A 14,966-nucleotide genomic window follows, 5' to 3' on the forward strand; every position below is an offset into this window, starting at 1 on the left:
GAGAAAAAAGGGGCTGGGGGTTTAGCTCAGCGGCATCGTGAGTTCGATCCCCGGTTCCGATGAAAAGGAAAAAGACCAAAAAAAAAAAAAAAAAAAAAAGGAAAAAAGCAAGCCTCTTTTCCTCCCATATATTGTAAAGCAGGCTACCACCCCTAGCGCGGGTGTAGCACACTGTCTCTGTGCCCTCCTCTGGCACTGGGTGAGGATATTTACAAAGTGAGGACCCCTGCTGAGTTGCTTCATTGAACTTCTAAACTTCTCAGGTTGACACAGTGTATCTACCATTACAACAAGCAAAAGGGGCCAACTGGGGGATAAGGTAGGAGATAAAATTGACAGGACTTGATGATTGGCTGAGGAGAAAGAGAGAAGCAGGGATTCATATTTCATTCAGCAAACACCAATCTTTATTCTGGGTCCAGGTAGGCTTGGGAGATGGGTTGGTCCCACTAAGAATAAGTTTAAGGGAAGATAATTCCGTTTTTTTTTTTTTTTTTTTGTACTGGGAATCCAACTCATGACCTTGTGCTTGCCAGGCAGGTGCTGTGCCACGAGCTATATCTCCCGCCAGTAATTCAGTTTTGGCCTTGATACTTAGCTGTCTATCTCTGTAGCAGCAGAGTGGAATAAGCAGTTGGATGAACCTGGTGGACTAAATTTGGGAGACATAGCATTTGATGGGAGTTGAAATTTTGAGAGCAGAGGATCTGGAAGAGATCTAGAGGTGCTCCAACCCCAGGAGTCATTAGGGTAACTGTGTTAGGGCAACGTGGGTAGTGACCACTGTCAGTTCTCTCAAGAGCAGTCATGGGGCAGGAGCCTGATAGTAGAGTAAAAAGGGGAATGGAGCTGGGTGTGGTGGAACATCTGTTATCCCAGCACTTGAGGCTGAGACAGGAGGATCACTGTGAGTTCAAGGCCAGCCTGGGTTACATATATGAACTCAAGGCCAGACTGAATAACACAGTGAGACCCTGTGTCAAAAAAAATTTTTTTTTTTAAAAAAAGACAGGTTGTCTGTAGAGAAGGAAGGGAGCAGGAAATGTGTGTGAAGGCCTTTAGGAGGTAGGGGGAAGGGAGGGATTTTGGTTTAGTTCAGGTGGGTTGTTTGGTGCTAGGACAGGATTGTTGGTGGGTGTGGGGGGTAGTTGGCAAAGGAAAAGGTAGTTGGGCTCATCCCAAGTGGGTTCAGGAAGGCAAAGATGACTGAGGAGCTGAACATCAGAGTGGCTGAAGTGATGGAGCATTCGATTTGAGCTGGATGGGGAGCCTGACGTCAGGCCAGTGGGGACATCAGGGAGAAAGTGGAGAAGGGAGCAGAGTTGAGGCCCTTACCAGGGAAGCACAGGGCTACAGTGACATCACTGGGTTGGAGCTTGGGAGAGTAGGATGAGGGTATGGTGCCTGTATTCCTGGTATTAGGACATGGTTTTGCTCTTAGGAGGGCGTGGCTAAGGTAGAGAGAGAGAGAGGGCAGGTTTGGAGAGGGGGTCAAGAGACAGAGGACCCATAGCTCCCAAGGGTAGCAGTGGCAGTTGGGTAAGAAGGCCTGTTTATAAGGGGAATGATCAGGAGGAAGGCATGTGTGGGGGTCTGAGGTGTGCCTTGGCCTCAGGGAGCTTTTGTGTGTGCTGGGCACTCAACCCAGGGCTTCAGTGTGTAGCCAAGTCCCCACCACTGTGTTCTCCGCCAGCTTTTAGAGCCTGAGAAACAAAACTGCTTATAGTGTCCCATTGTTTGGCAACCCAGGATTTGTGTCTTTCTTTCTGCTTGAGACAGGGTTTCACTATGCAGTTCAGGCTGGCCTCAACTCACAGCCATCTTCCTGCCTCAGCCTCCCAAGAGCTGGGATTAGCGGCGTGCACCATGCCCAGCAACCCAGGATGTCTTTATGGCCAGGAACACTGTGCCATATTTACCTGAGATGTCTAAGAAGTGTGTCTTCTCTAAATGGATGAATAGAGGAAAAAGGTTGATGTTTGAAAAAAACTTACACACACACGTGCTTCCTGCGAGTCTCTATTTATGCCATTAAGTGTCTCATTAAAGAAGGGTCTCTAATTTATTTACTCTTGCCATCAGACATTATTATGCAGCCTGTGTTTGCTTGCTCCCCACTGCATGTTTACCAATTGCTTTGTTTCCTATTCTTGTGCTGGAAATCTGCTTGTAGTTTTTCTCCTCTGTTACGGTCTTAGGGGCTGGACCTGGGATCATGTACATGCTAGGTACGCACTCTACTGCTGAGATACATCCCTGACACCTTTTAAAACTATTAAATCTTGAGACAGGGTCTCACTACATTGCCTAGGTTGGCCTTGAATTTGTGATCCTCCTGATTCTGCTTCCCAAGATGCTAAGGTTACAGGGATGTGCCACTGGACCCGGCTCTTTCCTGCTAGATGTGATTCCCCTCTAGAACTGCCTTCAGTAAGGCTCTGTGGACAGAAAAGTATATTTGCTTTCTGAAAAGTGTAATTTAAAAATTCATGTGAATTTTTTCTCCTTTAATGTTTTTATTTTAATATAAAAGTAATATATTAAATTACAACCTAGGAAAACTTAATTTCCAACAAGAGATTATTTTCATCTTTTGGGGTCTTAAACTGCAAACAAATTGCAATGGATCACAGCCCCCTGACTTAACTGCCCCTTGTGACTCTACTGGCCTTAGACATTCCACATTTTACAATTTCCAACAAATTCAGATAAATAAGACAAAGATTCATTGGTTCATTAAGCAGTATCTATGAACTTTAGCTTCAAAGTTACATGTACATTCAAAATGCACATATTAAAACTTGTTTTCTTATTTTAAGCATTACTACAGCAAAGCTTTCTTGTAATTCTTGCAATTAGTAAGTATTTAGGTTTATTGAATGAACAAACTGATTTTTAATGAACAAATATGTGTATTTATAATAATTTATATAAGCAAGAACAGAACAGCTCACTTCTCACAGGTACAGAAAATTTTTTTTTGCAAAATCAAAAAAATATAGGAAAAAGTAAATGCCATGTACAAACTCAAGAGTAATACTGTAGTTGGGCATGGTGGGACATAACTATAATCCCAGCTACTCAAGAGGCTGAAGCAGGAGGATCCCAAGTATGAGTCCCACCTAGGCAATGTATTCAGACTCTGCCAAGATAAATAAAAACAATAAAGTTAAGCTGGGTGGTGTATGCCTATAATCCAAAACACTTTCAGAGGCTAGAGTAGGATGATCACAAATTCAAGCTCAGATTGGCCAACTTTTAGTAAGGCCCTGTCTCAAAATAAAAAATAAAAAAGGGCTGGTGATACATAGCTCAGTGTTAAGCCTTAGGTTCAATCCCACTACTGGGGAGAGAGGAAGTCTGGGATACAGCTCAGTGCTAGAGCACGGACCCAATGTTCCTTCATGAGGTTCAATTCCCAGTACTCAAACAGTGACACTGCTCTGGCCAGCCTTGGGGAGCACATCCTGAGGTTAGGTAGTCTGGTTTTGGGTCTGGATTGTGCCACCAAGGAGCTGAAATGAGCTGGAAGCACCTTTGGAAGTACCTTTACTAGGGCAGGAGCAGGAAGGAGGAGGAGGCAGGATCCAGTCCCTTGGTCAGCGGCGTGGAAAGCCATCTCATTTAATGCAGTGACTCCAATATACTGGTGTAAAATTTCATATGAATACAGGGTTTTTTTGTTTTTTTTGTTTTTTTGCCTCAAAAGGGAGGAAAAAGGCTTGACAGCCACAGGATTCAGACTAATGTCTAGAAAGACTTTCATGTTGAATATATTTAAATTACATCTTTTGTATGAGTAAAATTTTGAATATTTTTTTCTAGCAACCTTAAGTTTCTGGGTAAAATTTTTTTTTTTTCTTTTTCATTTGTTTATCGGTACCGGGGATCAAACTCACGACTGCCTGCTTGCAAGGCAGGCGCTTATGCCGCTGAGCTTTATCCCCAGCCCCCTTTTCTGGGTAAATTTTTAAAAGACAACATCTAATCTCCTCAAAGATAGAAAAGCAGAAATATAAAGAGCAAATCTCTTAAAAGTCTGCCATTCTGGTCTCAACACAAGCTCTACTGAAGAAAAAACAAAGGAAAAAAGAAAAAAGGAAATAAAATAGACAACACAACTTTTTCAAATGTCACATTTAATGTTTTCACCACTGTACTTCAAATCTACATTGTACAAAGTGACCAGAAAGTGTGCCACGGTAATTGACCAACCTCTGAGATTGTACCTTTCACACCAGTGTCTTCTCGGGCTCTTTTGATACTAAACACGTTTCTCATTCAAGTGAATTGAAATGCTTCAGTTGGGTTGATTCTCAGGAGCCTCATAAAAAAAAACAAAGATATTGCACCATCTTTGTTTAGTAATTCAATGTTTGTTTCTTTCACAGCAAATAATTACTTCATTGAAGTTAAAACTTCCAAACATAACTTATTAATAGTCTTCAAATTCAGCTCAGATCACTCAAGATGAAAATACTCTGCTAAATACAGATAACTTACAATAACTTTAACAGTTAATTGTCCATAACACACACCAAGGTTTTTCCTAGACCAATTTTAAGACGATCCATTAGTATTCCTTGTACAGGTGAAAAACAATCTTCGATTTTCTTGTCTTTTTATTTTTAATATAAAAGTTGGAAGGGACATTCAAGTTTCAAGTCTCCACATTGAACTTAAAAAAAAAATAGTCATCATCAGCATGTGGAGGTAAACAAGCCAAGTTGTATAACTCCAGGAGGTAGAGGCCTTCAATTTGTATTCATATATACATATGCACAGAAGAATTCAGTGTTCAACAGAAAAAAGAATTTGTCAAAAGTAATAAGTTATTACTACTGTGACATTTCAAGACTCCCACAGCTTTGCCTAAGGACACAAACACATTTGACATAATTCCCTATGTGCCTTTTTTTGTGGCTTTAAATTTTTTAAAAAATTTGTTTTTGTCTTTTATTTATTATTTTTTCACTGTCCAGTGCAGGGAAAAGTCTCACAAAATTTCACAGACCTAAAATGTGCAAGCTAGTTCTCTCTCTATACAGCAATGTTAGAATTCTTTTGAAATTAGCCCAGAAATGAATTATTTATACACACATGGAAGATGCATGCTTGGGGTTCTTTTATGTAAGAAAGAGCAGAAAAACTTCTAATAAAAATAGATTAAATATATATATATATATTTATACTGGGTAAGGAAAACAAAAATTTAGTCTCTCCTAGTCACAAACTCATTCTCTCTACCCACAACATTGGATTTAGACAGCACACATCACCATCACGGCTCTAATGGGAAGCTAATTATAGGGCTTGATCATCAGGTGGCACGCCTGCCTCCCAACCCCTCCCCCGGTGCCGCCACAGTCACACGTGGCTCCATGATTGGTCGCAGGCAAGGTTTCTAGATTCTTCAGTTTTAGAAAACCCCAAATCTTGAGGAATGGCTCAAATATGAAAATGTATGACTGTCTTGTGTGTGTGTGTGCGCGCGCGCACACACACACACAGGTGCATGTGTGGAGTGTATGTGAACAATCTCACTTCATTTAATAAAAACAAAACAAAAACCCCAAACTCCCGAATTTGGTTCAATTCTCTTTTGTTCTGAGGTGAGCCATAACAGCTGCACTAAATTCACAAAACATGTGCAACTCTGGGTAAAATATTTTTTCTTCTAAAAGCACAACCACTTTACAAGATTAAAAGTCTAGTAACATTTCTAAATATTATTCATATCATACAAGTAGTGGTTGTTAATTTAAAACTTCATTAGTAAAATTACAGTACAAGCATGATTAACCTCCAGAATTGCAAATCCCAGACTCCAGTGGAAAGCTACGTCACATCTTCAGTAGTACACTATCTCCCACTGTCACTCCCACACCAGAGGAGACGGCGGCATCTCAGACGGCTGAGCAACAGTGGAACTGGAAAAGAGTGGAGGTGGGGTGAGATTAGCTGTTGGCACTGCAATGGGCAGAAGGGCAATGCATGACTACCTGTTCTCTTCCCTTAAAAAAATTAAATAGTCCATTTCTAGAATTTTAATCTACTTTTTAAGTATTGCTGAAGTCAAAACTGTTGCAAATTTTTCATTAAGGATCTGTTACAAGGAGCTAATATGGCATAGTGGCCAACACACAGGTCTGAAAACACGTTATTTATTGGTTATCTGGATCAAGCAAAGTTCTTTCTCCTTTGAAAAAATGTTGTGTATTTCCTAATATATTGTGAAGAATAAAATACTGTGTGCAAACTTTTCTACAGTGCTCACTTCATAATGTAAATATTATAGGTAATAATATCTATACTTAATTGGGAAACAACTTTTAAGATGCAGAATGATCCATCTGAAAGTCTCTCTCTTGAAAAAAAAATAGCCTCTCAAAATAGTGACTTGAAGTGTAGGGGTCTAGAAGGGGTGTCATATATGTTTTCTTTTACCAAGTATTAATACAGTAGGATGAATAATCGTTTAGCACTTGTTACCTGAAGAGCTGTTATTAGACACTTCCCACATCTCAGGCTGCTAATTGGATTATGAGTTTATGTGCATGTACGAACACTTTGCTTCCCCAGAGGCCAGGATAACAATAATTTGCACGTAGAAAGTGCTATAAAACACCTGACTGGGTCATTAAGTCTTAGATCAAAATATTAAAGTAATTTAAAATCACAAAGAAGCAAAAATAGTCTGAAGCTTTTTATAGAAAAAATATATGGAAGAAATCACTTTATATACTTTAAACAAAAATTCTTGGACTTCCGGGAGAACATGGCGGACAGATAGCAGCAGCTACGGAGGCTTTCTGAAAGACTCGGCTTAGAATTCAGGAATGGTGCAGAATAAGGAGTCATAAGCAGGTGGAGATATGTTCTGCTGACCCAGGAACGAACTGGGCTGAGAGAAACCAACTTGGAATGCAGTCCTGGTGCTAGAACAGGAACAGAGGAGCCTCAGTGTGGAGGCTGGAGCCCGCGCCATTGGAAGCCGCGATTTGGGTTTCCCGCCGCGGCGGCTGCGTCTACATCGGCTCGGCAGGGAGAGAGACGCGCGGGAGCTCTGAGAACGGGAATCGGCGAACGGAGTTGAAAACAGGACGGGCGGGGAGCTGTGCATTGACTTGTGGTGAGGTGAGTGAGAGAAACTGACACACTTCCCACGGTTTGGGAAACTCCAACAGAGGACATTTTGAGACTGGGCAGACTTGCGGGAGCGGGGCGCTGCAGCGACTTCAGCCATGTATCCCCCTCTCAAGCGGGATTGGTGAGCAGTGCCTAGCTTACGTGACGCTGCTGGCGGAGACCCAGTAGGCTAATACAACCCAGATCCCAGACCCTGAGGGTGGCCTGGAGGGGCAGGCCCCGAGTAGGCTGCCTGGTCCGTAACTCCCTGGTGTGCTGCGGTGGGCAGGAACACCTAGCCGGCGCAATTCGATCAGGCTGTGGCTGACAGGGAAGGAAGCTGGGCCTTCTATATAAGCTTGCATATATAAGGAACAAAGAATATGGGAAGAGGCAGCAACAAGAAAGGCTCCTCGGCCCCCAATCCTGAGAAACAGGCAATAGCGGACACCACACCAATAGACATAAAGTGCCATCTAGAGAGCCTCATAGATCAGTTCAGGAATGAAGTTATTAATGACCTGAAGCTAGAAGTAAGCAGAATAGTTAGAGAAATGCTAAGCACCACCCAAGAAAAAACAGATGGTGGAATGGAAGAACAGAAAAAGAGGGGAGAATTGTTTGATGGAGAAAATAGAGAAAGCATAGAATACGTGAAGCAGGTTCAAAGAAACTACCAGGAAACTAAAAACTATCGAAAACTGGCATAACAGCTTGAAAGAAACTAAGGACAGACTATCTGAACTGGAGGGCAGATTTGTAATATGGGAGAATGAAATGAAAAACTTCTTAAAAGTAACAAAGAAACAAACAGCAATAATACAAAGACTAGAAGATAAGCGGATCCATAACTTAAGAATTAAGAACATAAAAGAAGAAGTAGGGACACAAACAAATGAGCTACAAAAGCTACTCACAGAAATAATCCAGGAGAATTTTCCTAATTTAGCAAAAGGTAAAGATACTCAGATGTATGAGGCATACAGGACCCCAGCCACCTACAACCCAAACAGAGCAACACCCAGGCATATAATAATAAAAATTCCAGAAATTCAATACAAGAACAGAATATTAAAAGCTGTCAGAGACAAGAAACAGACCACTTACAAGGGAACACCCATCAGAATTACAGCAAACCATCAAATCACGTACAGTGTACAAACCATCAAATCACGAAGACAGTGGGGGGAAATAATTCAAGCTTTGAAAGATAATAATCTCCAGCCACCACAACTATCCCTGGAAATTGATGGAAAAACAAGGTGTTTCCAGGATAAAGAGGAACTAGGGGAATTTGCGACCACCAATTCAACTCTACAGAGAATACTGCAGGATATTCTAAAAAAGAAAAATACAAAGAATCCAGAAATAGTGGCAGAGAGGCCACAATGAATGGAGCAGAAAACAAAATGAAGAAGACAAACTGACAACTAATGACAGAAAAAGAGCTCAACAGAAAAGAGGCAGAGAAAATTGGATGACAGGAACAGCTATTTTGGAGAAAATGACGTCTTAATAGGTAATACTGATTTAGTATCATCTTGTTTTGAAGTCTCATCAAGCTTTTGTTCTTCTGTCTCCATTGGTCTAAACAGGTTGTATCTTATTGGATTTTATTATGTACGATAGTATAAGCAAAAACTTTTAAAGACAAGGAGATTATACAGAAACCATTGTTCATTTTCTGTTAGTTGATTCTAAATATCCTGTAATGCTGTCATTCTCTTAAATGGTTTTACATTGTTTTGATATATTTGATGCTACAGTATACGAAGTTATACTCAAAGATTTCAAGGACAGAGACAATATGGTAACTACTTTTATGTCAGGACTATCTTGTGGTGAAACACTATTCTGCTTAAATGGTTATGTTTTGATCTGCGCTGTTTTGCTGTTATGCCCTCTTTTATCTCAATCTCCACTTCATTATTTACTTTTTTATTTTTATCCTTTTAATTAAAGGAAAAATAAATAAAGAATAGCAGGATATATTATAGTAACCCACTTTGACTTTCCATTATCTTGATTTAAAGTCCTGTATTACTCTCACCATCTTGTTTTTGACTGATGTCCCCCTATTCTGTTTTGCTTGATAGTACCAGGTTCGAAAGTTTAGGCAACAGCTGTGAAGATAGTGAGATTCATTATGACGCCCATTCTCGATGACTTTTATCTACTTTTGAAGACCTATAATGTCTCCAATGTTTTGGTTTTGTCAGTTTTGTTCTTTACTGTTTTGTTCAATTTTATTGTGACTGATGATATAGGCAATTCTATTAGAGATAGCGGGAGGCATTATGGTACCCATTATTGATCACCTTGTATTATGCCTTTACATTATCTATTATGTCCACCCTTTTGATTTGATTGACTCTGTTCTGTTAGGTCACATTTGGTTCTACTCCCTTCCAAAAAAGTAATAAGAACTGTGGGAGCAACAAAACCCAAAATGTGTAATTGTCATTGTACAAAAGAGAGGAAAAGAAAGTGCTCTAAACGATATAACTGCATGTATATTTAAGTGTATAAGATAGAAAATGATATCACTGAGTTTTATTGGATCATTGAACGGAACTGTTTGTAGTCTCACTGTTGGAATGTCCACTTTACAAGCTTTAATTTTGTGACTTGAACAATTATTTATAGGATGACAATATGTAATCCATTAACTAGTGATTTCCTACTGTTTATTTTTTTCTGTAAATCTGTATAACTTGTACCCTTTCTCTGCTTTTTTTTTTTCCTCCTTAAATAAAATTTAAAAAAAAGTCTTAATTTTGGTTCAACTAATTTAAATACCAGGTAGGAGAGGAAAAAGAGAAACAGGGATGGGGTCAGAGATGCAAATTCCTCCTCTGTCCGCGTTAGTGATACTGGAATAGGACCTGCCACAGGTCCCCTTTGCTCGCAGGCTTACTGTTAGCTTTGGTCAGCAGAGGGCGCTGGAAGCAAGGGTTCTGCAGGGCTCTCGGTCACGAAGCAGCTTCCCTTCAGCGCTTCTGTTGGGTATTTATGGACTTATTTTTGATGAGGAACTACTCCTGTTCTCTGGCAAGGTTTTCTGCAATCAGCAGGCCTCTGTGATGGACTTGTTCTGCCTACTCTTCCCTGCCTTTTTGGTGTGAAATGGGGATCAGTACCAGGGAAGCTCGACACTGAGCTACCTCACTAGCCCTTTAAAATTTGTTTTGTGATGGGGTCTCATTGTGTTGCTCAGGGAGGACACCGAGATCCTTCTGTCTGAACCTCCCAGCAGCGTTGAGATTAGAGGTGCGCGCCATGGCACTCAGCAGCGTGCACGTCACCACCGTCATCTAAGCGTTCCGGTGGCTGCCACTCTGTCTCCAAAGAGGTCCCTGGGTGCAAGGGCTCGTCTAAGTTAACTCCTTACACAAAGTAGCTGCTTTCTGCGTTTGCCACTTAGGATCCTTCCGGATTCCTTTTATGTTTTTTAGTAATGAATTAACCATCTTTCCCTAGTTAAGAATTCCTACTAAATTCTCCCCATTCATATTCTGGGGTAGTTTCTTCCTTATGACTGGATGCTGACTGATGTAAAGGTTAGGGGGAAACTCAGGAGAAGGAAAGAACAAAAGGAGACAAGAAAATGACAGAGATCTCAGAAGGTTCTGAGCTTCCATAAGTTAGTTGGCTACCTTTTTTTCTTTTTTTGGAGGGGGCAATACTGGTGATGGAAGCCAGGGACTGTGCACTGAGCTACCTTCCCAGACCCTTTAAAAAGGCTTTTTTTTTTTAGTACCAGGGATCGAACTCACGATCAGGCAGGTGCTTATACTGCTGAGCTAAATAAATCCCCAGCCCCCCAAAATTTAAAAAAAAAATTTTTTTTTGAGACAGGTTCTCCCAAAGCTGCCTATGCTGGTCTCAAACTCACAATACTCTTGCCTCAGCCTCCCAAAGTGCTGGGGGTCCCATATGTGTTCCACCACACCTGGCTGGATCTTCCTCTTAAACAGGCCACACTAACAGTCAAACTGAAACGGTAGGACCACCATGGAGGTGGTCAGGCAGCACAACGATCATCATCAGGGAAAAACTACAGTGAATTGGCACCAGTGTAAAAAAAGGATGCTTACACTTTTAATCACTTTTGACCAAAACTCAAGTTTGTAACAGAAAGTTTTCCAAAAAATTTAGACAATCTTGCTATGTAGCGCAGGCTGTCTTGAACTCACTTAAGTAGCTTAGGCTGGCCTCCAACTCACAGGGATCGTCTTGCCTCAGCCTCCTGAGTACTGGGATTACAGGCAAGGGACACCACACCCAGCTCATAATAGAAACTTTCTATTTGTTATCTCAATGAAAACAAATATGCTGAAAAACACAGTCACAACAACTGTTTAACAAGAATATTAGCATAACATATATACATATACATAATTACCTAATAAAGCTCTTAAAAGCAGCAGACTGAGGGTTGATGCAGAGAGGCACTCTGTTTCCTTTCTGCTGTTCCAAAATGAACTGGTGAATAATTTCTGTGGAGAGAATAAATATCACACAAGCCATTGACAATCTGGAGGCCTGGGAGCAGTAGATTCTTGGCTAACTCTAGCCAGCATCTGAACAGAATTTCCTACTGGTTTAGTTAAATCACATACACACATCCATCATCTATATTGCAGAATCCATGGACCCTTCCTGAAACCACAACGATTGTTGCTGAACACTGGCAAAATCTTCAGCAGTGGCATTACAGACTGAGAACCCCATCAATGGGAGGAGTAAACTCCATGGATTTGAAAGACTTCCCACAGCTGGCATTCTGGATGGTTTGTTATAAATGCTGGTAGTTACTGCCTGTTTGAAGATCACTTTAGAACCTCATTTGGTGTTTAGGTACAGATAGTTTGAGCTGGTATTTTGGGGCCTATCCTTTCTTCTAAAATGTCCTCGAGCAGATGCTAAAATCATTCAGAATTCTGAATGTCATTATTCCCATCCCAATAGAAAATCATGTCATGTAATTTTACGAGTTAATTATCAGAATTCCCCCTTTCTTGTCACAAAGAATTATTCCCTTGTGAATTTTTATCCTTTAAAAACTTCCAATATGTTTCATTTAATGAAATGATATTGAATGAATACAAATTAACTCTATTTGTGGTACATTTGTTAAACTGAAAATAAGGACAAAAATATTCATTCCTCTGGCTTACCTTCCCCTGGATGTAATATTAAATCAGCATTTTTGTAACACATAGCTTTCTTGGCATATATTCCCTGGACAAACAGCTACATGCAAGGTTGTAAAAGAAACATGGAGGAACTCGGGTCAGCATCCGGACCTTGGATTTCTGGCCATACAATGAAAAATATTACTGGTCATCTTTCCAGTGGCAAAGGTCAAAAGGCACTCACCTTTTACCTGTCGAACAGAACTGAGGTTCTTCTCAAAAGTGTCATCAAATTTGGGATTGGTGACGGGCTCAAAGTCACTGGTATAAACTCTTCCGGTAGAGGTGGAAAAGCAACATTTACACATACAGGTGTGGTATCTTAGGCGCCCTTCATCTAGGTAGGGGTGGGCTAAGGCATCCTTAGCGGATATTCTTTTTGACTGCAATCAAATTTAGAGACCGGAACATCAACACTGAAGATAAACATGAATGTCCACACAGGATCTTTGGCAAGACAAAGTTACTGCTTTACACAGCTTACATGTAACATATAGAACATTCTGCGCAGAGAGAGAGAACTGAATTGAGGGGGAGTTTATGACCTAGGACAAGTAACTACTGTTATTATCCACCACTGTAAAGCACATACAAGGCTTTTTCTGGTAAGATTCTGAAAAGTATCGAGTAAAAAATGACAAATACAGCTGGGATGGTGATATACACCTGCAATCCCAGCACTTGGGAGACTGAGGCAAGAGAAGTACACCACATTTTGAGGGCAGCCTGAACTATGTAATGCGACCTTGTCAAAAAAGTAAAAAACTAACAAAACCCCCAACAACCACCCGCCCAAAAAACAAATCAAAAGAGACAAAATGACACTGAAATGTGTAACGCTTTAAATGCTCTATAGGGGCTAAGCTTACATTTTAAATGACAGGCTACAGTTTAAAAATATGTGACCACATTTCAAGGAGACGTGATGCTGGCAGTTTTACAAAACTGCTTGAAATTTTTATTCTCTTCAAATCTGAACAGACCAAAGCACACTCCCATGTTAAGAGCTATTAGAGCAGCGGACGATGGTCTGCTGCTGCACTGGGAGGGACGGCTCCACATGAGTATCAGGAGAAGCCTGCACTGGTTTTTCTGTCACTTTACATTAGAATACTTAACGCAGAAGTCTCAGGCTTATTAACACTAACTTTTTAGCTCATTACTTTATTAAAACTTTAAAGGAAAAACTGTCCCTGTGCAGTGTTCAGTGATCTCTCAGCACTACTAAAAGAAAGCAGTTTTTACAGGATTTAAGGATGGATTCAACAGTAGTAAGAATAAAACCCAACATTGCCCTGCTCCAGGGCAATCACTTGTTTCATAGAACACAATTTTAAGAAGAAAACAATTTTGTACTAAAATAAAAAATAACTAGACCATTCTGACTGGTTCTGGTCCCCCAAACAATAAAATGTAAGATATTTTCCACAAACCCTGATTTCCCTCAACCCCTACCACTTATTTTGGTACTGGGAATTGAACTCATGGCCTCGTGCTTGCGTGGCAGGCACTTACACTGCTGAGCTATACCCCTGGCCCTCCCCCTAACCCTTTTATCTCTTATTTTTTTTTTTTGCCATGTTTATATGCCCAGTGGCATGTCATGACCTTTCAAGATAAACACAAAAGAAAGCTGCTGTGTGCACAACATGGACAGACAGAACTTGATAACCTCGTGTGTTTCTGTTTGGTTCCTGTATCTGCTGCTCCAGTCTTTCTGTCCTCAGACTCCTCTCTATTCTTAGCAAGTAAGCTACTCTTTCCTTTTTCTAAAAAGTCTGAGTCTCTGACAGCTCTTCCTAGCTATGGCAGTCCATTGCCCTAGAAGTTTGCCGGTTGAACCCGAAGGCACAAGCAGGCAGACAGAGCACTGTGCCTGGTCCTGAGTCCTCTTGTCCTTGCCTCCCCTTTCCGGGTGCCTCTGGCCGGTCCCCGAGCACTCTGGGTTTTGTATACTAACTATGGCTATTAGCCAGCTCTGTGGCTGAGCGTGACAATTGTTCACACAGGGCAGCAGTGATTGAAGCTAGGTTTTAATGCTATCATCTGACAATTAAGTCATTCCTGTCAGGTGGCAGATGGCAGACACTGGGTCCCAGTCAGCTGGCACTAGCAGCTGGACTCTGGTTTCCCTGTCAGCCTCTTTTGCCTGCACATTCTGGTATTTCCTGAAATTTGAGAATGCAGAGTTGAAAAGATTTAGGTGTTTTCCCCAACAACTGATAGCACCTCTGTGCACACCAAGTAGAGTTCTTCTTTACCTAAGAAGACAAAAAGTAAATCAACACCCTGGCATGCACAAACCAAATTCACATCTCTAAACAAATTAATGTCTCTACAGGCCTCAAGTGAGGCTACGGAAAGAAGACGATTGTTTCATAAAGGACGTGAACACTGAGAAGAAATTACCTTGCTAAGTTGGAAAACCACAAATTACTCAAATTTTCAATAGTGGTGTCCTTCTGTACACTTTTTAAATCTCAGTTATATATTGCACTATCTTGTTTCAACTGACCAGTGTTTGTAATAGGTATGGATGCTATGGAAATAGGTAACAGGATACATATTTTTTACCTAAATTTTGTTGCTTTGTTAGCTTTTGAGCAGAAGTTCACAAAATTCTCCATTCCACAAATACAA

At 40.8% G+C, this 14,966-nt stretch overlaps 1 protein-coding gene across 1 annotated transcript in view; it reads right to left on the bottom strand.

Annotated features, from left to right (window-relative positions):
- Nucleotides 1-4,122: 4,122 nt before the first annotated feature.
- Nlk (nemo like kinase) overlaps nt 4,123-14,966 on the bottom strand; it is a 142,096-nt gene continuing 131,252 nt past the window's right edge. Inside the window, exons 9-11 of the mRNA XM_003469742.5 lie at nt 12,511-12,709; nt 11,534-11,627; nt 4,123-5,930 (exon numbers count right to left, since the gene is read on the bottom strand). Coding sequence (XP_003469790.1) covers nt 5,876-5,930; nt 11,534-11,627; nt 12,511-12,709 — 348 coding nt within the window. The 3' untranslated portion in view covers nt 4,123-5,875. The remainder of the gene's footprint in view (nt 5,931-11,533; nt 11,628-12,510; nt 12,710-14,966) is intronic.

The sequence above is a fragment of the Cavia porcellus genome, unplaced genomic scaffold, assembly GCF_034190915.1.
Source record: "Cavia porcellus strain 051 isolate PalLab524CR breed Dunkin Hartley unplaced genomic scaffold, mCavPor4.1 scaffold_6, whole genome shotgun sequence".
NCBI lineage: Eukaryota > Metazoa > Chordata > Mammalia > Rodentia > Caviidae > Cavia > Cavia porcellus.